The sequence below is a fragment of the Bidens hawaiensis genome, unplaced genomic scaffold (genome assembly GCF_021521415.1).
Source record: "Bidens hawaiensis isolate Kalapana, Puna unplaced genomic scaffold, B.hawaiensis_p1.1 tig00072143_1, whole genome shotgun sequence".
NCBI classification, from domain to species: domain Eukaryota; kingdom Viridiplantae; phylum Streptophyta; class Magnoliopsida; order Asterales; family Asteraceae; genus Bidens; species Bidens hawaiensis.
In genome coordinates this window covers 1-23744 of record NW_027502624.1, presented here as the reverse complement: position 1 = coordinate 23744, position 23744 = coordinate 1, and the positions used below count along the sequence as shown (strand labels likewise).

The following is a 23744-nucleotide window of genomic DNA, read 5'->3' as shown; positions in this document are numbered from 1 at the left end:
TATTAAATAAACGAACATAAACGAACTTCCCGTCGAACGGTTCACGAATAGTTCACGAACGTTCGGTTTGTTTACAGGCCTAAATATGATATCATATGTATCGAATGTATTAAATAATAACATAATATAATATAATATAATATACGGGATGAGTATCATATAAATAAAAATTTCACATAACATTGCGAAGAGAAGAAAATAAAGACTCTGTGATCAGCATCTTAGTAAATATTTGAATAACATAATTGCACTATATCACAAAAACAACTATATTATTAAAATTACAGTACAAATATTACAAGTAGCGTAATTTTATTACGCGACAATTTTACAAATAGAATAATTTTATTACACTGCTTGTAATACTTGTAGTGTAATTTTATTACTCTAGTTGTTTTTTGTGATATAGTGTAATTACGATATACAAGTATTTACCAAAATGTCGATCATCATGTGTGTGTGTTTTCTTGGGTTACATCGTTCTTGTTTTTTGTTGTGTTTCTGTTCAACGTATTCATGCCTTCATTCTAAGTTTTTGTTTCAATATTTATCAATAAAATGTTCACATTTTTTATATGTTATGATTTATTTAAATATATATGTGTAAACAAGAAGAATGAATGGTTATATGATTGTAGTATATAACCTCTAAATAGAAAATTACAAGACGTAGAAACTACATTTTAAGATTTTGTCATGTATCAACAATAATCTTCAATAACTCCAACCTTCACTTAAAACAATTAAGCTATACGTTGTGGGACAGTATAGTGACTGACGTTGAACCTATATGGTGTGAAAATACAACACCGAATGGGTCTAATGGGCTGATATTAAATAAAAAGAAATGGGCTAGGAGTGAACTGGAAGTTTAGGCTGAAGATTTGGATATGGTTCAAGTTTGAGTTGATTTATGTTTGTTTTGTTTTTAATGTTTTGGCATTTGGGTAGGAGTCAAATAAAGTTCCGTAGGGAACAAGTTTGAGTAATATAAATAGGGGTCAAAGTTACTTGTTTTCTATTGTTTTGTAAACGGTTTCAGTTTTGTTATTAATAAAGAAAAGAGTCAGTCTCCCCAAATACGGTGTGTTCATGTTCGGTTTATTGCTCGATTCACTTGTGTTAATTTAACAAAGTGGTATCAGAGCCTACTTGTTCACCATGGCAGATCTCCAAGTCGTTGGCGGAATTAAGAAGCTCAACAATCAAAACTACAATACGTGGTCAACTTGCATGATGTCGTATTTGCAAGGCCAGGACCTGTGGGAAGTAGTGAATGATACAGACACAGCCGTACCAAGAAACGATTTGAACGGAGCAGTGAGCAAGTGGAGAATCAAGGTTGGGAAAGCAATGTTTGTATTGAAAACCACTGTGGAAGAAGAGGTGTTGGAACAGTTCCGGGAAGCCGTGACGCCCAAGGAGGTTTGGGATATTCTCGCTAAATTGTTCTCGAAAAAGAATGACGTCAAACTTCAGTTGCTTGAAAACGAGTTGTTATCTATAACTCAACAAGATCGGTCCATCGCTCAATACTTTCACATGGTAAAGACCCTCTGTTGGGAAATCGGGGAACTAGATAATGAAGCAAGGATCGGGGAGGCTCGGATGAAACGAATCTTGATTCATGGATTGAAACCCGAATATCATAGCTTTATCGCTGCAATCCAAGGGTGGCCCAACCAGCCCACGATCGGTGAATTCGAGAATCTATTAGCGAGTCAAGAAGCTCTCGCTAAACAGATGAGCGAGAGTCGTATTTCTGCTCCAGCAAAGTCTGAAGAAGAGGCGTTGTATGCCGGAAAGGGAAGAGGTAGATACCGGGATAATGAGGGATATAATAATCGAGGTCGTGGTGGAAGACCAAGAAAATCGAAAACCCGAAGAAACCATCGGGAACCCGAAAGAGATCAAGAAGCCCAAGACGTTGACAAAAAATATCCACAAAACAGGCCATTCCCGTACCCGTGTTATAACTGTGGTAAAAGAAGGCACATGGCCCGAGACTGTCGAAACCCACCCGCTGAACAAGGAAACGCTGCCGAGGTCCAAAACGAAGAAGAATGGGATGTCGAGAGATATGCAGTGGATGAGACGGTGTATGCTCTAACCGCCACCACTGTTCAAGATCAAAGTAACAAGTTTGATGAGTGGATAGTCGACTCAGGTTGTTCGAACCATATGACCGGAGATAAGAAAAAATTAAAGGACCCCGTGAGTTATGGTGGTAGTCGTGTGGTGGTAATTGCAGACAATTCAAGACATCAGATTGCTCATATAGGCGATGCTCAATTCCCACCAAAGAGCAATGGACAAAACCTCATACTCAAAGACGTTTATCATGTCCCAGGTATGAGAAAGAATTTATTGTCGGTTTCCTAAATTACCGAAACAGGTCGTTACGTATTATTTGGGCCCAAAGATGTAAAAATTTTCGAAAAATTTGAAACCAGTTCAGTCCCGGTTGTCGAAGGAAAGAGGACAGACTTCGTGTATGTCTTATCGGCTGAGACCGCATATGTCGAAAAGACAAGAATGAACGAAAATGCTGATCTTTGGCATCGGCGATTCTGCCATTTCGGATACGACAAGTTGGAACTAATGATGAAAAATAAACTTGTCAACGGGATACCGGTCCTTCCAGTTCAGAAGGATGTGGTATGTGGTGGATGGCAGTATGGAAAAGTAAGTGAACAACCGTTCGAACGTTCTAAATATCGAGCTCTGAACCTCTCGAATTGGTTCATTCGGATGTTTGCGAACCAGTGAAACAACCATCTGCCAAAGGAATGAAGTATGTGATCACATTCATCGACGATTTCTCTCGGTATTTATGGGTGTATTTTATGAAAGAAAAATCAGAGGCCTTCGAAAATTTTAAAGAGTTCAAAGCTGAGGCCGAGAGTATGGTGGGAAAGAGTATACGATGTTTAAGATCTGACAATGGAGGGGAATATGTATCCCATGAGTTTTCGAGATATCTAAGAGATCACAAGGTGGCAAGACAGCTCACTTGTTCTAATACACCTCAACAAAATGGTGTTTCAGAAAGAAAGAAAGAAAGAATCGACATATAACTGAGACGGCCGGGAGTATGATTCATGATAAAAATGTACCTGGACGTTTTTGGGTGGAGGCTATTAAAACCGCAACGTATGTGATAAACAGAACCCCACAGCAAGGTCAAAAATATAAATCTCCATTTGAGAAGTTAAAGAACGTGAGGCCAACTGTTAGTCATCTAAAGGTTTTTGGTTGCGTATGCTATGTGTTTATACCGGGCCATCTTCGTCATAAACTACAGAAGAAAGCAACGCGGTGCATTTTTATAGGGTATGATCAAGAGCGCAAGGGTTGGCGATGTTGTGACCCAGACACCGGTAAATGTTATACTTCTCGGAATGTTATTTTTGACGAAGCTTCGTCGTGGTGGTCAAGAAATAAAGAAGCGCTGCCGGACTCAATCTTACTACAAGAAAGTCTAAAGTCATCCACACTTGATGTCACTCTAATGGATGATGAGAATGAAAAAGAAAGTGAAGAATATGAAGCTATGACACCAGATGTGAGCGACCATGCAAACGAACAAGGAGAACCTAAAGACATGTCCTCGGTGAGAAGGACAACCCGACAACGAAAGCCAAATCCTAAGTATGCTAATATGGCAATTGTTGTGGACGAATCTGAAGAACTGGAACCAGAATCTTTCCAACAAGCACGGTCTAAGCAAGAATGGGTGAGTGCAATGGAAGAAGAGATCCGTGCACTAAAAGCAAATCAGACGTGGGAGCTCGTCCCTAAACCAAAGGACGTACAACCAATTTCTTGCAAATGGGTGTATAAAGTAAAACGGCGAGCAGACGGTACCATTGACAGATTTAAAGCACGATTAGTAGCCCGTGGTTTTTCTCAACAATATGGGCTAGACTATGAGGAGACGTTTAGTCCAGTAGCCAAAATTACCACGGTGCGTGTATTATTAGCATTGGCGGCCTGTAACGGATGGAAACTTTAGCAAATGGATGTGAATAACGCCTTCTTGTATGGCGATTTGGATCGTGTTATTTATATGGATCAGCCTACCAGGTTCGAGAACATTACACATCGAGACTATGTGTGTAAGTTGAAGAAGGCGCTCTACGGGCTTAAGCAATCGCCAAGAGCATGGTTCGGAAAGATGGGCGAATTTCTAAAACATAACGGGTTCGAAAGTACATCTGCAAATGCAAGTTTGTTTGTAAGGAAAGAAGGTGACAAAGTTGCTATAGTTTTGGTATACGTGGACGACTTAGTAATTACCGGTGACCTTGTTGATATAATTGCTCAAGTTAAAGCAAACTTGAATACTAGATTCAAGATGAAAGACTTAGGTGAGTTAAAGCATTTTTTGGGCTTAGAGGTTGAGTACAGTAAGTCGTGCATTGGGTTACATCAAAAGAAATATGTAGTTGACATTCTTAGAAAGTTTGACATGGTGTATTCTAAGCGGTGACTACACCGATCGATGTTAACAAATTATACGTTGATGAAGGAAAGATATACGAGAACCCTACCGAGTACCGAAGAATGGTGGGAAGTTTCATGTACCTAACATTGACCTGTCCAGACATATCAATTGCAGTGGGGGTACTGAGTCGGTTTATGCAACAGCCGCGGTTGCCTCACGTATATGCCCTTAAAAGAGTGATGAGATATGTTAAAAACACCGTTGGTTACGGAATAAAGTTTGAGAGGGAGCCCGGTGTTAGGTTACAAGGTTTTTGTGATGCAGATTACGCAAGTGATCCAAGCACAAGGAGATCAACTACTGGGTATGTTTTTATGATAGGTGGATGTGACACCCGTCAAATTTGGTCAACGCCCATACCACTTTAAGGCAATTAAGCATGCGTGTTTTATAACTAATTTTCTTTTAATTAAATGAATCGTCATTTAATCAACTTGAGTTAAGGAATACCATTCATACAGGTCACACACACTAGGTAATATTAGAATTACAGGATACACACATAATAGTATAACTATACAATTATTTCTAAATAGCATTTATAAGAACTTCGACGTTTGAATTCAATGTTATACAAATATCTATAATATATATAAATGAAAACCTTAAAATCCTACGTGTCGTGATAAAAGTGGATAAAATGGCTGTGTTCAAAAAAATAAGAGTAACTCCCTAAATTACCTACCTTATATGATCAACAAAGATAAAAAGTCGATTTGAAAACGTGTAAAAGAAAATATAATTATATTATATTATATTTAAGTAAAATATTGTTGGTAACTTGCAAGAATAAATTTCCAAGAAAAGAAAATGAATAAATATATAACTATTATGTGGCTGAATCGTTTGTATTTTAACAAACGACAATTAAGTGAGACCAACACGAATAATCCAAGGTGATTGTAAGGAGATATTTTCCTATTTATATAGTTACATAAACATTTATTTTAAAAGAATATAAAAAAAAAACTTTTTACCAACGGGTCGTCCGAAAAATTAACGAAACGATCGGTTGGATGAAAGCAACCGACACCAACATAATAAACGAAACGACTAGTTTGGGTGAAAACAACTATCATAAACCGAGTTATGAGTCGATAATGAACTAATAGACCTTACACGTTTAGGACGTGTGAAGGCAGCGAAACCGAGTCTAAAGTGAAATTGCAAGCAAACAACGGCTGAACTCACGAGGTGAGTTTCACTACCCCCTTTTTACGCTTTTTACTGTTTTTGTAACTCCGGGGGAGAAACATACTCAACTCTATTTTTATACAATCACCAGACCATATTATGCTTGAAATATATTATAACCATGTTTTCTGCAATATAACTAAGTTTTATGCGAACACAAGACTACAAAATACTGATCATTCATTGGGATCGAAAGATCATCGCTGGGATCGAAAGATCATTCGCTTTGGATCAAAAAATCATTCACCTAGGGATTGTAGGATCATTCACTAGGGGATCGTAGAGATCATTCACAATTTAACCTTTAGCTATGGCTTAGCATGAGATTAGACGAATAGGACTAACGGATTGACTCTCTGATCATGGTTGGTCACTCAAATCACTAATACACGTTATCAAGCGAGGCCCATAGATGTATTAGGCATATACAATTTATAGCTCAAGGTTCGTGGTACACTCATATAATAAGATACTTGTAGTCCAAGCTAGATGTACGAGGATTGAATCATACCTACACATAAGATCGTTACTGTTACTGAAATTTTTGGGGAAACAATTACTTGTTACGGCACCTAAGTTATTACTGTTACTGATCATTATTAAGGGGAAAATGCTATCTAAATATAGTCTTTGGAATCTCTGTGATATTTTTGTGAAAAACGTATTTCTATTTATGAACAAAGAATTCCTACTAACGTTTTCAACAAGAATGTTTTTCGTGTTATGAACACATAAACCTTTTTATAGTTTTCTTGGAAAACTATTTTATATTACGACTATAAAACTAGTGAACTCACCAACATTATGTTGACGTTTTCGAGTATGTTTTTCAGGTTAAAACAGAAGTCGTGGAATACAAGTAGGGACCCCACATGCATTGTAGGATGCCATCTTTTGAAGGATTTCATCGTTATAACTTAAAGCATTTTGAAATCCTATTATGTGTTTTGATTAACGCATGTTTTGTAAACGTTTTAAACAATTGGTATCTTGTATAAATTTGTGTTTGCGATAATCATATGCTTATGGTATGCATGACGTCACGCGCCCGTGCTTTCGCCTTGACGGGGTGTAACAGTGGAAGTGCCGTATCGTGGTGCAGTAAGCGACAACCAACGGTCTCATTATCAACAACGGAAGCAAAGTACAGAGCCGCTGCTATGGCAACTCAAGAGATGGTATGGCTCGTACAACTCTTGAAGAATCTAAATCAAAAAGTAGACTATAAAGTCAAGTTGTTTTGTGATAACTTGTCTGCAAAACAGTTAGCTGAGAATCCGACGTTTCATGCGCGAACAAAACATATTGAAGTACACTATCATTTCATAAGGGAAAAGGTATTAGAGGGAGAAGTCGATTTGGTGTACATCGACAAGAATAACCAAGTTGCTGATGTGCTAACAAAAGGTTTGGCTAGTGTGAAAATTCAAGAGCTGTGCAAACACATGGGAGTGGAAGACTTCGGTGTTTGAGAGGGAGTGTGAAAATACAACACCGAATGGGTCTAATGGGCTGGTTGTTAAATCTAATGGGCTGATATTAAATAAAAAGAAATGGGCTAGGAGTGAACCGGAAGTTTAGGCTGAAGATTTGGATATGGTTCAAGTTTGAGTTGATTTATGTTTGTTTTGTTTTTAATGTTTTTGCATTTGGGTAGGAGTCAAATAAAGTCTGTAGGGAACAAGTTAGAGTAATATAAATAGGGGTCAGAGTTATTTGTTTTCTATTGTTTTGTAAAAAGTTTCAGTTTTGTTATTAATAAAGAAAAGAGTCGAGGGTTGTCTCCCCAAATACGGTGTGTTCGTGTTCAGTTTATTGCTCGATTCACTTGTGTTAATTTAACATATGGTTGTCGACGTAGCATTGTTTTTGCATAGATGGTGTCATTTTCCGGTCAAACACCATGTCAGAGGAGCGGTAGCATGTTAACGAACGAATGGAAAACTAGGGGGCGGTATGGTGTTGTGCTGATGGCTCCGATGTGGATGACGATTAATCTACAACGAGTGACCTTACTAATAGTTTTTAACCACCTCAAATTAAGCACAATTATTTTGTCTTTATGAAAATTGTCACATCCAAAAAAAACTCAGACACGTGCCTTTTGTTGGATTTACACGTCACGTAAAAAGCGAGAGATTTTAGAATATTTCGCTTAAGTTGTTACATTTAAAACTTAACAAAAAAAAGAAAAAAAAACTTTAATACTAAATATTTCATATGTATCCTAAGGTCTCTTGTCGGTATGCAGTGCCACCATTCACATACGCTAACCCTGAAACAGATATTAAAATGGGTTAGCTTACGCCGCTGAATCCATCATTAAAACATTCAGAGTTTACTCAATCCAATATTTATAATCTTGTAAAGCATGCTAACACTTTAAATCATTCACAAGTTAAATACGAGAAAAGCGCAACAAATCAAAATATGCTCCGTTACTCAACCCTTTAACATTCACTTTCAAAACAGTTTTCATTGTAGAAAACTTTATAATTCATAAAGTTCATACAATAAGCATTTATTTCATAGAAAAAATCACTAACATTTTTCACACCATGTATCACATGCCACACTGCATAGCTACATAAACACATGGTTTTCATTATATTAGTCACTTGACACGCTATAACATCCCAATTATAAAATTTCTTAGAAAGACTAAAGGTTATTTGGAAGGATTGATATGTATGGTGTACTTGGCCCATAATAAAAGTTGGATCAACATGCAATTAAACCTAACCATAGGTTTTATGAACAATTTTAGGATAAACTTATTATTATATAACATAGTTGAATGATTAAATGGGGGTAATGACAAAATTAAACAAATTACATGGATGCTAAAAAATAGGAGGCTATTATTTTGTCAAGAGGTTCCAATAAACCATGAATGTGAGTGTGTGTGGCCCAATAGGCTTGAAATCAGTAGTCAAACATGATTCATGTTGGTTAGTAAGTGTATAAATTTTTAATAAGATTTATATGTATTTGATTATGAATCTTGAGGGAATAACATGTTATATGATATTACTTTGTATAAATACTAGTTTATGCTTTATAACATACTAATGTTAACCCAAACCATTTGTCAAAACAAGTCATGTTCATGTTAACTTAGACATTAGGCCTGTAAACGAACCCAAATAAGAGCATGTTCGTGTCGTTCACTTAACTTTAAACAAACACGAACACAAACAGCCAATTAGACAAATGAACATGTTCGTGTTCATTCATGTTCGCTCATTTAACAAATGAACATGTTCGTGTTCGTTTATGTTCGTTCACTTAAAAACCAAACGAACAATTCACCAACATAAATGAACTAAACGAAAATAATTGTACAAAGATAAACAAGCATATATAAAAGAACACAAACGAACACAAATGAATAAACGAACGAGCGTTCATGAACAAAGCATGTGTTCACGTCCGTTCGTTCAGTTAAATGAACTCAAACTTTTTGTTCATTTTCATTCGTTTATTAAATAAACGAATTTCCCGTCAAACGGCTCACTGAATGCTTGGTTCGTTTACAGGCCTACACGTTCGGGCCAACACGTTATGCACGATACGTGTAGGCAAAAAATTAGTAAAATACTGACAACGTACCGATCCAGAAACATAAAAAAGTGGTTACCAAATTGGTATCAAAAAGTACCTGATTCGATACCTGTACCGTTTGGTACTAGGGCTGTTCACGAGTCGAGCCAGGGTGGTTTCGAGCTCGTGCTCGAAATTAAACGAGGCAACTCAGCTAGACTAGAGCTCGATTTTGAAGTTAAACGAGCCTAAGATCGAGCAAATGACCCGAGCCATGACCCTACTCGACCCGAGCCAACTCAGCTAAGGTTATTTCAAATCAAGTTTTTAGCTAGTTTTATTCTAGCGATCCATGAGCTGCAAGCTTTTTGAACAACCCTATTTAGTACTGGTACTCGATACCAACCAGACAGTGTTGTAAAAATCACTAGTCGTTAGTCGGGCGGTGGAGTGAGGACTAGCGATTAATCGGGATTAATCAGATCAGACTTTAATATATAATTTTCAATTTTATATATACAGACACATTTTTGCATGTGATTTTTAATTTTTTACATAGATAAATACATTTTGACCGGAAATTGGCTTGAATCTCGCAGGAAACCGCTGGATATTTATGGGATCTCACCGAAAACCGCTAATTTTGGTCGGAATCTCGCCGAAAACTATTGATTTTGGCTAGAATATCGCCGAAAAACGTCAATTTTGGCCGAATTTGACAATTGACCGATTAGCCCAAAATTAATCAGTAAAATAGAGCTAGTAATTAATAAAAGATTAATCGGCGCTTAGTCAAGATTTTGTCACACTGCAACCAGGTCATGTTTGGACTAACCCGTTTTAAGAAAACCGAGCAAGTGCAACACACGAGACCAAACAGCGCGACAATAGCCTCACCCCAATCCACCACAGATATAAATGGCGGGAGCTCATCCTCCGTCAAAACTTCTTCCCCAAAATAATTAATAATAATATTATTATTATCATCATTCTAAAACCCTAGCATTCAATCCAATCTCAAAATCCAACTGCATTCATCGATCACTCGCCTGTAATCTGTATTCTATTTCAATCTCACTCGATTCATACTCTCGTTAACCTAGGGTTTCGTATTGTACTCGATCGATCGCTCGTGGTTTCAGCTAGGGTTTACGGCGGTGGCGTGACGGTGTAGGTTCGGATACAGATGGAAGCGGCCGTTACCGGACGCGGTATATCGATAACGATGCCGTCGTCTCAATCGCAGTCGTCTCGGAATGAACGGCGTGTTGTTTCCGATCACTTGTCGCAAAACTCCGGCAGCGAGGTGAGATTGTTGAGCTTTGTAGTTTAAGTTTCGTTAATTTCAATGCTAGGGTTTTGGATTAGGATTAGGTGTTTGATTATGTATTATTATTACTAATTATTATTGTTAATTAGGATTTGGACCGGTCGAAGCTAGGGCACGGTGATGAGAGACTGATATATGAGGTAAAATGTTGTGTTGTTTAAAGTTTTTTTAAATTGTATTATATGCAGTCAAATAGCGGTCCGGAATAGCATCTTATCGACGCTATTGGTCGCTATTTGACTGTCATTTTGATGAAGGATTGGTTTCCATGGTTGATGTGGACTTGGAGGAAGATCTCATTGCTTACGATTAGATTAGATTATGTTTCAAATACTGACCCTATTGTGTTTTGACTTTTGATATTACTATTAGTGTTATATATGTTTTACGTTTTTGTATAAATTTTGCATTATATAAAATTACTGTGTCTCACCGTGATAAAGCTGTATCTCAAATAGCAGCTCTTGACGGACTTGAGCGCAATTTGATTTTGGACCGCTTTAACTGCACAGATTATGTTTTGATTGATTTATGAGTGAGATTTGTTGATTTGTTAAGGTGCATCAGGGGAGGGAGTCTGTGAATGGGGACTACTTTTCGGTTACTGTCGATGGTGTTAACGAGCATGAAGTGCATCTTGAGGAGGTTGTGAAACAAAGGGAGCAATTGCAGCATATAGAGATTAATATGAAAGCTAGACTGATGGCTAGTTCAGAAGTGATAGGGATTCAGGAACAATATGAGTCTCAGATTAAAGAGCACATTACTTCGAATCTCAAACTTCAGGTGTGTTAAGAGTGTCTTGATTGAAGAGTTTGTGTTTATAGTTTATGGATATGGAAAGTTGTGGCTTACTAGAATGTTTGTGCGTATAGGAACAATTACATGAAAGGAAAAAGACTATCATGGACTTGCAAAGAACTTTGGATGATAAGGATAAGGAGCTTCATGCAATTAGACTGGATCATGAAGCGGTATCCACCTAAAGATTCCGCTTATGGTATTTTTATGCCATTTTTTATATATTTTTTATGTCATTTTTTATTCTTAATTGTTACAGGCATGGGCTAAAGAGGATCTTTTAAAGCAACAAAACAAAGAACTGGCAACTTTTAGGTATATATTTTTTAGTTTAAAGTTAAAACCTATCATCTTTTGTTACTCATAATTCTTAAACATGTATTAGTCACATGTTGGGGGATGCATATTAAGTTTGATGATTGTAATATAAGTTGTGATATATGCATTTGCAGGAGGGAACGCGATAATTCTGAAGCTGAAAGGGCTCAGCAGCTTCAAAAAATTCTTGAATTGCAAGAGCATGCTCAAGAAAACGAAAGACAGCTCATGGAATTGCAGGAACAGGTATCTTTTATGTTTTTGTATTTGTAATATAAAGCGTTACAGGCATCATTCTGAAGCTTTTTTAATTTAATTGATTTATGGTTCTCTCCTGTTGATGTGTTGCGACTTGTGCTATCTTTTTCAGCATAGAGCTGCTCAAGAAACTATCATATATAAAGATGAGCAGATAAGGGAAGCACAAGCTTGGATTGCACGAGTTCAGGAGATGGATGCTTTGCAGTCAACTACAAATCACTCGTTGCAAGCTGAACTTAGAGAACACACAGAACAGTACAACCAGCTTTGGATAGGTTGTCAGAGACAGGTTTGTTAATTTGTCTGAGCAATAAGTACAGTTTATACTAGGATTATTGTGGTTGACATTTTCTATATAGTTTATATTATTTGGCTACTATGATATTAACATTTATAATGGTATTAACTTGTACCAGTTTGCTGAGATGGAAAGGCTTCATCTACACACATTACAACAGCTTGAGAAAGAGTTAACTGAGGCAAGAGAAAAGAATGGAAATAACTCATCACATGCTAATAAAACAACTGTGAAGGAAACATCTCATTTTGTTGATGGAAGTGGAAACCAGTTGAAAGCTAGCAGCATGGGAAACAACCCTAGCGACGATTCAAGGGGTCTCCAAAATGGTGATGCAGAAATTGTCTCTTCTCAGGTATAGTAATCTTTGGTTCCAAGTTTGGTAAATTATGTTTTGTTGGTTTATTTGCATTAAGAATATATCTTGACTTATTTCAGACTGAAAATATCACTTCTGTTCAAATGAATCCTCAATCATTACATGGAATGTCAGCCTCCTATCCACCTGGACAACTGGCAGCTTTGCCTCCATTTATTTTGCATCACCCTCAAAATGTGAATCCACATCTTCTTCAATCTCATGTTGGCCAGTTTCATTCTTTGCCTGCCAATTCATCCATCCAACACTGGCAGAGTCAACAGGTATGGGTGTGTGTATATATCATAGTTACCGAATACGCCCCTTGAGGTGCGAATAGCGTATTGGAACGCAGTGCGCCGAAACGCAATACGATAGCGTACCGAACGCTAATGAAATCGCGTACCAATTCCAATGGTACGTCAATCCAATTCGGAAATTTAATCAATCAATACGATAATGAAATCGTGTTTCCGATCGTTTTTTTAGCGTTCCGATCAATTAAGATTGCCTGATTTTTAGCGTTCCGTCAAAATTGGGCACGCCTTTGATCAACTACGTTTTTGGCGGGAAATGGGTACAGCCACTTCGATTCCACCAGCGTACCTATTTCCAAGGTGATTTCAGAGTTCAGACTTCAGAGTCTTCAGACCATTATATCATCTATATCTATTGATCCAAAACACCACATTATATCGTCAATTCACCAATTCCCCAAAATTAAATCCTCAATTTACCTTTCTCCTCTTCAATTTCAGTTTTTTGTATTCAATTTCTGAAATTGTTTTGGATAATCTGTTATGGTTCTTATGGAACTATGCATAATATTGTAATCTGTTGTGGAATATGGATAATCTCTTTTGGATAATATGTTATGGAATTTTAGCTTTGGATATGACATTTGATTATCTGCTATAGAATTAATGTTTTGGTAATATGTAATTATGTATTTTGGTAATTTTTGTTTTAAATTGGGTACACCAAACCGGATTCTATGGTACACCGTACCGGTTCGTACCGGCTCGTACCGAAATGAACCTACCCCCTCCGTACCGAATACGTCACCTTTGAGCGAATTTCTTACCCGTATTTCGTTCCCGTACCGGAGTGTACCGCGATTTAGGTAACTATGGTATATATTTCTGCTTATATTCTAATTTGTGTACACGCGGATCAAATTATTTGATATGTTAACACTGGATCTACTTTATTAAACTATATTAGTACAATAATAACTTTTGGAATACATCAATTTATGAGATGGTATGTATTAAAAGTATGTTTTGTGACTTTTGACTTGTTTTTCTTGATTTTTTTTCTAGTCATATATATTGATTTAACCATTTGACCTGTTGTAGTTCAAATGGTGTGAAATTGCCACCACTAAAGTGGTGGCATTCACTACAATTTTGCTATATGATATTCTTTACTGTTTGGTAGGTTTTTACAGAAGGTTTACAGATGCCAAATCATGAACAGTATCCTCCTCAAGGTGACCAAAATCAAATGAGACAAGAAACTAATTATGACTATGGAGCATCTGTAAATGGACAAACTACGCATTCTGAATTCATGGGTGGTGTTCCTTCCAAAACTGAGGAGGAAAAGGTAATGATAAATTTTTAAAATTTTAATACTTTACATCAGTCTGTTTTGTATGAATCCACATTAACATTGATGTTCTTGGTTTGTATTATAATTCACGGCAGAGTTTGCAACAAATCTCTTCTCAGTTCCATGCCTCTCTAAGGTTGGATCAATCTGACAATGGCATTATGCAACAGGTTTGTGTTAATTACTGTTTTGTTTCACAAGATTACTGGTTTATAACTTTTTATTATGGCATATTGATCCTGCATGTTAAAACACAGGAAAAGAGTTCAATCTTTTTGTCTAATCATGGAGGTGAAGCTCAGATTTCAAATACAGGACAGGTGGCATCTGCTGTTATTGCACCTCAAGTTATTCAATCAATAAAGGCTGGTGAGACCCTACCAAACAAGGTGGACATCGTCACACAGAATAATTCTTCAGTAGGAAAGACTGCAGAAAAGGCTTTATTTGATGAAGAAACTTTATTAGCTTGTGTTGTTCGCACAATACCGCCTGGTCCAGGTGGAAGGATACAAATTAGCTCTACGGTTAGTAGCATTTATTATATCTTATCATATAATAAGTGGATTAGTTTTATATGTTAACAATTGTTATGTTTTGTTGTATAACACTTCTTGACAGCTTCTGACTCGGCTCACTAAAATGCTATCACCACTTCGTTGGCCTGATTATGAGAATAAACATGGAAAACTTGATACTTTTTTGGGCAGTCATCCTGAAGTAAGCTCAATTGTTTTCGTAACTTTGACTATTTGACTTTATCTGAGATAAATACAGGCAATAAGTTGACTTATTTTCTTATTATTCTTTTTGCTTCAGCTGTTTGTGATAGAAGGGGATTGTATTCAGGTGCGTGAGGGCGCACAGGAAATCATAGCTAGCATGGTGGCACGTGCAAAGGTCCGTGCCGCCACTGTTGCCGCCTCTGCAGCGGCTTCTCACCCATTAAAGTTGTCTTCTGTTGCTGTGACGCCAATGGCTCAAACTCGCTTGAAGCGGGTCCCATCTACCGAGTCAAAGAACCCGAATGGTGGTTCACTCAATCCTATAGGTGTGAGAGTTTTGAGCGAAAGCAATGATCAAATGAAACATGTATTGGCAAACGGTAATGGGGCTAATATGAATAGACCTAATTTGGGGAGTCAAAGCAAGGTTATTAACAATGGGAGGTCGGGTCCAAATTACCATGGGAAACAGCAGTGCAGGTAATATTAACATTTAGCGTACAAAAAAACATGTATTCGAAGTGGATTATCACTAGGGGTGTGCGTGGCGCGACTTGGTGCAGTTTTGGGCTAAAACCAAACCGAAAACCAAACCTTCGGTTTTTGGATTTTTGAAACCATTTGGTTTTGGTGTTTCGGTTTTCGTTTTGGTTTCGGTTTGGTTTTTGCCATTTGAGCTTGAAAATTTTAGGCCCAAAAGAAAGTGTAACCGAAAATAATGAATTTAGGTATAAATAATTTTGCTAATTGTTAACTAATTGATTATTATATATTTGGCCAAAAGTATTTGAGTTACATATTTATTAAATTCCTATAAATTACTTAAAATAAAAATCTAGAAATTCGGTTCGGTTCGGTTTTTCGGCTTTTATTTCATGCAAAACTAAAACCGAACCGTCAGGTTTTTACAAAAAACATAAAACCAAACCGCCAGTTTTTGTTTCGGTTTGGTTTCTTCGGTTTGGATTTTTCGGTTTTGGATCGGTCTTTTGGTTTCTTGCACACCCCTAATGATCGCGACTGGTGTTATCTTGATCTTATGTTATTTCTGTTTTCTATCGGCAGGTCTGCTGGATCTTTACCAGGTTCCCGAAAATAGTAAGATCAGATGTTTTATATTCATTGCTATTAAATAGTGAAAGTTTACTTGTAAAAATTAGTCAATCAAGTAACTTTCTTTTTTTTGTTTTTGTTTTTATGCTTACAACAGGAGATTCTGGAAGGATGTGGAAGCATGAGTTTAGGCGGTGAGTTTGAAGTGGTTAATGAAGATGGTTTCCTGGTGTTTGTACGATTCCGATTGGAATTGAAACTGGAAATGAGAATTAAACTTGAATTGGAATTGGAAGTAAACTGGAATTGCGTTTATAACTTAAAAAAGACTTTTTTTCTCTGTTGTAAAAGTGTGGTGTCTTTCAAGTTGCTTGCAGCTGGAAATTGTTTTTTTTTTTTCGGTTTCATTAAATTAAAGCCACTCCCAAACCTTGTTCTGGAACTCGAAAGGTTCTAAACTCCAGCCAGATGGCATAACCGGTCCTTACAGAAACCATTTTGGCTTCGAACCTAGCTAACGGGTTGACATTGGATTCTGTACTTTTTTCTACCCCAAAAGTCAGTTCGGGACTGTAATTTAGAACTGGTTGCAAGGACTGGTTTGGAATCAGTTCTATGACCGTCAAGCGTCGATACTAGCCATTTTATAACGACTTTAAAGCCATCTTTTGTATGCGTTTTGGTGCTCTCTATCTTTTTTTTTACCTGTTTTGCCATATGTTAGTATAAATAAATATGTAGGTATTACACTTTTAAAAACTAAAAATATTTTTAGTGGTTTAATTGGAAAGATAAAATTAACATGAGTTTTTATTGGTTAAGCATTTATTTTATATATTTGTTTTGAGTTTTTTAATTGTAAATTTGTTATTTTGGAGTAATAATATTCGATAAGACTTGTTTACCGAAAACTAGTGTCAAATCAAATTTACAAGGCAAATTTTCGGGTTTGTGTTGGGTTTAACATGCCTACTATTAAACTATTAAGACCCGTATTTGAAGCGACAAGATGTGTGTAGAGTAATGGACAGTTGATAGTGTTTCTTTTCGTCTAATTTTTTTTTTCCCTTTCGGAATAAAGTATTGAAAGTGTTGATATGAATGTACGAATAATCTAATTTCATTTTAGTTTCTAACCAAATAAAAACTAGCTTTCATCTTAAAACTTATGGAATAAGAAAAAATAAACAGTTCACAGAATAAGAAAAAATTATTTATTCTTTTGTGGTTCCAGTCCTGTGGGCCAATTTGGGCTTGAGATGAAATCAAGTTTGGTGTGATTTGGTTGGCCCTAAAAGTTCATTTTGAAATTCCAAAAAAAAAAAAAAAAAAAAACCTTAACGGGCTAAATTTTTCTTGACAGATGCCAATGAAAACAATTAGTATGAAAGGTGTGACCGATGACAGCTATTTTCTAAAGTGATTATTATCCGCCAACTACAAAAATGTGAGATTATTAAATTTCAATCTGACATGATAAAATAGTATGGCTACAAAATACAAATAATTACATAAAACCAATGAACAGTAATTTTATAAAAAACAGGTCACATGATGATGATATAAATCAAACAAAATATAAAGTCCAGTAAAATTTTAGTTATAAGCTAGTATACCATGCTAATATTTGCAACCTTTTTTCTAGAAATTGTAAACTTCTTGTTTTTTTTTATACAAAGTGATTACAAAAGTTGTATTATTTTAATATTTAGATGCTCCTTTTTAGTAAAATGGTTTAAGAGGTTTAATGCATTAATAATACACTTAATAAAATATCCCATTTCACCATAGCCCTCTTTTATTTGGCCCATGAGAAACAAAACATGACCCGAACCCGAGCTTCAAAACTTTCACACGAGCCAAACTAAAGTTTCTAATATATAAAGCTCGAAACGGGCCGAGCTTAACTTCTAGATAGCTTTCAAATAAAACATTCTCCAAAACAAAGATGTTAAAAATTCAATCTACTTTTTCTCTTCTATATTCCCACCTTTTGAACTCAAAATCAACTAAACCAAAAGCAAAGTATATCATTAACATATTTGGCTTTGCTAACACCTCATTAATCCCTAAAACCGCCACCATCAAAGAACATGCCTCTTCCATCTCCACCATAAGCCACCTCCGACCTGCCTCCAGACTGCATCCCAAACAACCCACTCTGACCACCACCCCTGAACCCCATCTGTGCCCGAAACTGTTGCTGTTGCTGCAACATCTGCTGCTGCTGTTCTTGAGCTTGCCTCGAGTTTACCAGAAACATCGAATTCTGACCACTGCCACCAGGTTGCTGCATGAAACTACTCGCCTGAGGCATGGAATTCGGCTGCGTTAGCGTAATCTAGAATATATATAAAAGCATTTATTATTGAAATACATAAAATGGTTGTTTTTTGTAAGGACAAAGAAATAAGTTGAATCACTAGAACTCGCCTATGACGGATTTGGTTGTTGTTGTTGCTGTGATGCTGGTGTTTGAGCATCAGCAATGGCAGCCAAGTACATTAAGTTCTTCTGAAGCACAGCTTGGTACCTAAAACCGTTAACAATATTTAGTGGCCCGTTAGGTCGGTTTGAATCTATAGCGGGTCGTATTAACGGGTTGAAAGTTGCCCATCTTAGTATATTCTTGAGAATAAACTATAAAAAATGGACTAAAAGCTTTTTGGGCCAACCTGAACCCCCCGGCCCGGCCCGGCCCGTTATAGCCTGAACTTGTTCTGACCCAATTATCGGGCTGAAAGTTGCCCGTCTTATATTCTTAAAAAAACTATAAAAGTGGACTAAAACTTTGTCGGGCCAACATGAACCCCCCGGCCCAGCCCGTTTTAGCCCGAATTTGTTCTGATCCAATTATCGGGCTGAAAGTTGACCGTCTTATATTCTTAAAAAACTATAAAAATGGACTAAAACTTTGTCGGGCCAACCTGAACCCCCCCCCTGGCCCGATATAGCCTGAAGTTGTTCTGACCAAATTATCGGGCTGAAAGTTGCCCATCTTATATTCTTAAAAAAACTATAAAAACAGACTAAAATTTTGTCGGGTCAACCCGACCAGGCCCGGCCCGTTATAGCTGAACTTGTTCTGACCCGTTACCCACTTACCCATTTTATATTTTCTAACTAAATATGAGATAACTTACCGAGCACATTCCTGATACCTCCCAAGGTTTTGACATTCCAAAATAATCAAAATTAGATTTTTGTTGTCTTCAAGGTGCTGCAACAATTCACATGAACAAAGCCAATATTATTATTATGACCATGGGCCCCACTAAACTTATAAAATAAAAATATTAAAGGTTTGACTTAGAAAAACAATTGTTTATATAACTATAAGCAGTGCATGATTTCATTTAAAATTGGGCTTTCATGGGCCCATACAAGTTGAGTCGCTTGTGATCTACTCGAGATCGGCTCATTAAAAGCGCGAATCAAACCGAGCTTAGGCCCGAGCTTCACATATCGAGCTCGAGGCAGCTCTTGAGAATAAACGAGCTTTTATTTAATACATTTATTTGTTAATTGTTATTATATATACAAATAATAAATAATTAAAAATACTTTATATTATATTATACATGGTTTGGATCAAATACAAATTATGAAAAAGTGTTAACTGTGCGAAACAAGTAGTGTAATTAATTATAGTGTAGTGTAATTACACTACGATGTAATTACATAATTACACTACGTTTTTTCAGTCATATATATAAATTATAATATTAAATATATATGTAAGCAATTATACAAAAAAATAATAATAAAATAATTAATAAATAATAAACTAGCCAAACTCTCCCTCTTCAACTAAAACGAGCCAAGCTCGAGCCTAAACTAGCTCGTCTCGGTTGGTTTACACCCCTAATGTTACAGAATTTGTTCATAATTTATGAAATGAATATGTGTTCTTCTATAAACGTAAAAATGCATGAATCAGTGACTTAACAAATTAAATAATATATTCATTTCGTCGATCGGCGCATGCTAGCGAAACAAACGGCGCACGTTAGTCGGTGACGGTAATAATAATAATAATAATAATAATAATAATAATAATAATAATTAAACCTTTTGAATCTGATCGGCGGTGATTGCATTGAGAGGTGTATTCGACGGCAGTGGTTGCTGTTGCATTTTGTCGCCGGAGACACGTCAGAACCCTAAACCCTGCAACCAAATCAAACAAAAAATGAATTTAAAAGAAACAAAGATTTATTATTATTATTATTATTATTATTATTATCATATATATAGGGTTAGGATAAAATATAAATTATTTAGGGGCTGTTTGGATTCATAATTTTCACCTTCTTACAGTTATAACTTATAAGGAGAACTCATAAGTTACAAATGTGTAACTTATCAATATTTCCTCTCACATAATAAAGAAACCTTAACACTTTTTTTTAACTTATCATAAGTCATAAGTTATAAGGAAGTAAAAATAAGGAATCCCAAACACCCCCTTAAACTATGTTATTTTTCGTATTCAAAACTGTAATTACTCTAGTTTCGTTATTTAGGGTATGCTTAGTTTGAGGTAATAGAATAAAGGAGGAATAGAATGAGAGAATGAATTGAATGGACAAGAGAATGAAATGGATCATTACCATTCATTTGTCTTTTTTGGTTAACATATGAGAATGAAATCAATTATTAATTTTTATTGTTTGGTATCCAAAAAAATTGTATAAATGAAATAGAAATAATAAAAACACTCATATCTCAAAATAGTTTTTAACCCAAAAAAAAAAAAAAAAAAAACTACAATGGCGACGGTGGTAGCTCCGGCGACGAAAATGGTGGCAATGGTGGCGGCGGCGGCGGTGGTGTCGGCAGTTGGTGGTGGTGCCAATGGTAGTGGTGGTGGTTATAGTTAGGTGGTAGTATTGTTAAGAAAGTATGGTGAAGAAGGAATGGAATGAAAAAAAAGAAGGGGGTGAGAAGGAATGGCTTTAATGGAATGAGATTCCATGTGTAATGGATGATTCCATTCCATTGAACAACCAAACACCACTTTTTTCACTCCCACGTAATGAATCATTCCATTCCTACTGTCATTCCTGCATACCAAACACTACCTTAGAGTATTACAAATATGTGAGGGGAAATCTATAAATTACATGGTATGGCTATAGGTGGTTTCGAGTGGAGGAAAGAGAAAATATTATATGGAAAAGTTAAATTTGGTGTTTCAATATTCATGCCGTATATTTATTTATATATTCTGAAAGTGGTTGTGAGTGAAGGAAAGAGAAAATATAACGATAAAGGTATAAAAAGTATTATTTAATTGAACATAAAACGGAAAATACATTGATTTTAGTATAGTTATATGATACATATGAATATATGTTAGGTAATTGGATGGGAATGCTCTTACGTGTTTAATATGTTAATTCTATTTGTCCCGAATCTTACGTCTTATTATATAATATACTACAGTGTCGTGGGATCCGCACAAATGAAATTTTATACTTATCAATAACTATTGGTTGGTACGGTAAGAACCTGATTGGTCCTAGTGATTGGGGTGGCTGATCATGGTTGAGCCACGCTAACATTTTTTTATCTTGTTATTTTTTAGCTTACTAATTTATGTTCACAATTTATTGTCGATTCCAATCGAATTCATGTCAGTTTGGCATTGCAACACGTGGGTTTTGTTTGTATAGTTTGTGATTCGCCATATGTTTTGTTTTGTTTCAAATGTGTTAGGCTATCTGTTGTGGATGAAGTCACCACCAAGATTCTACCTATCATATTGCGTCATTGGCGCTGACCGGACCTAACCCTTCACTCTTTGTCGTCCGCCCCACAGTTCGCTTGAGCCCGCTGTGGTTCGCTAGCCATTTGCGTCCATGTCCCTTCACTTTTTGCCTATCGCGGCCGCTGGCTGGTTCACGTGTGCTGTTGAAGCCACCGTTCACTTGGCACCTGTTGCGGTTTTCGCGAGTGACTTGGCTCAATTTATCTGTTGAAGCCATTGTTCGCTGGACCACAACACATAGCCTTATTCTTTTGTATTTGATCTTTGACCAATTATTTTTGTTTAGTTCTGATGTTGTAACCCGATATCGACCGAATTTGTGCTGACTTCCAAGTTCCAACCACACCGTGCGGGCATTACCGGCCTACTACAAGTCGTTTTAAATATGTTTTTTTTTTATTACGAGCTATACGAGTGTCAATATTAATCTATTCGTTTATTTTTTTGGGTTTATTGTCAAGACTGTTACGAAACTAATTGATACCGACTGAATTCACATCGTCGTGCCGATACAACACGAAATGTTTGTTATCTGGTTAACCTATTAAACGCACATTTTGAACTAAACTAATTACTCATGTATCATTTTATAATATAAAATTATTATTATAATATTAATATATATATATATATATATATGCACGCAGAAAAGGACAAACCGATAATTTGTTTGTCTCTATATGCCGCCGAATATGAATTCAAGTATCTTACGTTTATGATTGAATGAGGTTTCAATGTTTCATGAACCCGTTTACATTTATATATATGTATACTATGTATAATAAAACAATATATTAATATACATTCAAATTTTGAAAGATAACGAATATGGATTAGTTGATACTGATTAAATTAAGTTAAAATATTCTTACAAACGTTTACCTTTTTCCACATATCATTTTTGGGTATAAAATACGTGAAATGTTATTAGTAGGGGTGCAAACGAGTCGAGCCAGTGCTCGACTCGTTGAACTTACATAGAGCTCGGGCTCAACTCGTTTACTATGTATCAATTATTTATTTTACATAGTTATAATTTTTTATTATAATTTTATGTATAAAATAATATATATTATTTAGTTATTTATATTTATTTTTTCATAACATTATGTATAGAGGGTATATATTAATAATTATTAAATATATGTTTTAAAAAATAATAAAAATGGCAGACTCGTTTAGGCTTGCGAGCCGGCTCGAGCTCAATAAATGAAGCTCGGGCTCTGGGTCATTTATTAAGCGAGCTTACTTTTAGGCTTGAGCTCGGGCTTAGGCTCGATTAAGCTCGGCTTGATCGAGTTTTTTAACAAGCCGATCTCGAGTAGCTCGCGAGAGCTCAGTTCGTTTGCACCCCTAAATGTTAGCATATGAAATGAACTAACAAAATACGACATGTGTTCTTATCAGACCGGTCTTGAGAATTTATAGTCTAGACCCTAACGAGTAACGAATTTTACAAACTATTTTTTTTAAATGATGATTAACGTTATAACAATAAAAATGGCAAAAAAATATAGTATTAAAAAGATATACCCTTTTTTCTTTTATCGTTAAGTTTTTTAAGGTTTCATACATACATATATAATATTAGGCCCTTGGAGAAAGGGCCTCGTTTACACCTTGGGGTCAACCCTAGTTCAAACTATGCGAAAAATACGTTAGTGATGACTCATTAGGTGGAAATTACACCATGAGACACTATTAGACATAATCTTCACCCGATAAAAACACGTGTCTCGTGGTATATTATGCTCAAAGATGCCAAATAGTAGTTTGTGTTATTTGATTGAAAAAGCTAATATTTTGTGGGTTGTAAATAGTTAAATCAGTGTTCAACTGTTCACTAATTTTGATTATCAAGATTCATGATTTTCTTTTGAATTTTTTTTATAAATAAGATGTATATTTAACTTTATAGCTCTTTAATAAAGCAATTAATTTAAAATTTTATTAATAAAAAATATAAATG

At 35.9% G+C, this 23744-nt stretch overlaps 1 protein-coding gene across 1 annotated transcript; it reads left to right on the top strand.

Annotated features, from left to right (window-relative positions):
- The first annotated feature begins 10376 nt into the window (after window positions 1–10376).
- LOC143605948 (uncharacterized) lies at window positions 10377–16352 on the top strand. Its single transcript, XM_077081884.1, has 16 exons — window positions 10377–10550; window positions 10664–10714; window positions 11133–11360; window positions 11450–11548; window positions 11635–11690; window positions 11828–11939; window positions 12064–12243; window positions 12371–12607; window positions 12691–12894; window positions 14051–14218; window positions 14320–14394; window positions 14482–14751; window positions 14846–14944; window positions 15044–15429; window positions 16015–16047; window positions 16160–16352. Coding segments are annotated over exons 1-16 (2319 nt in total). The 5' UTR covers window positions 10377–10430; the 3' UTR covers window positions 16161–16352.
- The last annotated feature ends 7392 nt before the right edge of the window (window positions 16353–23744 follow it).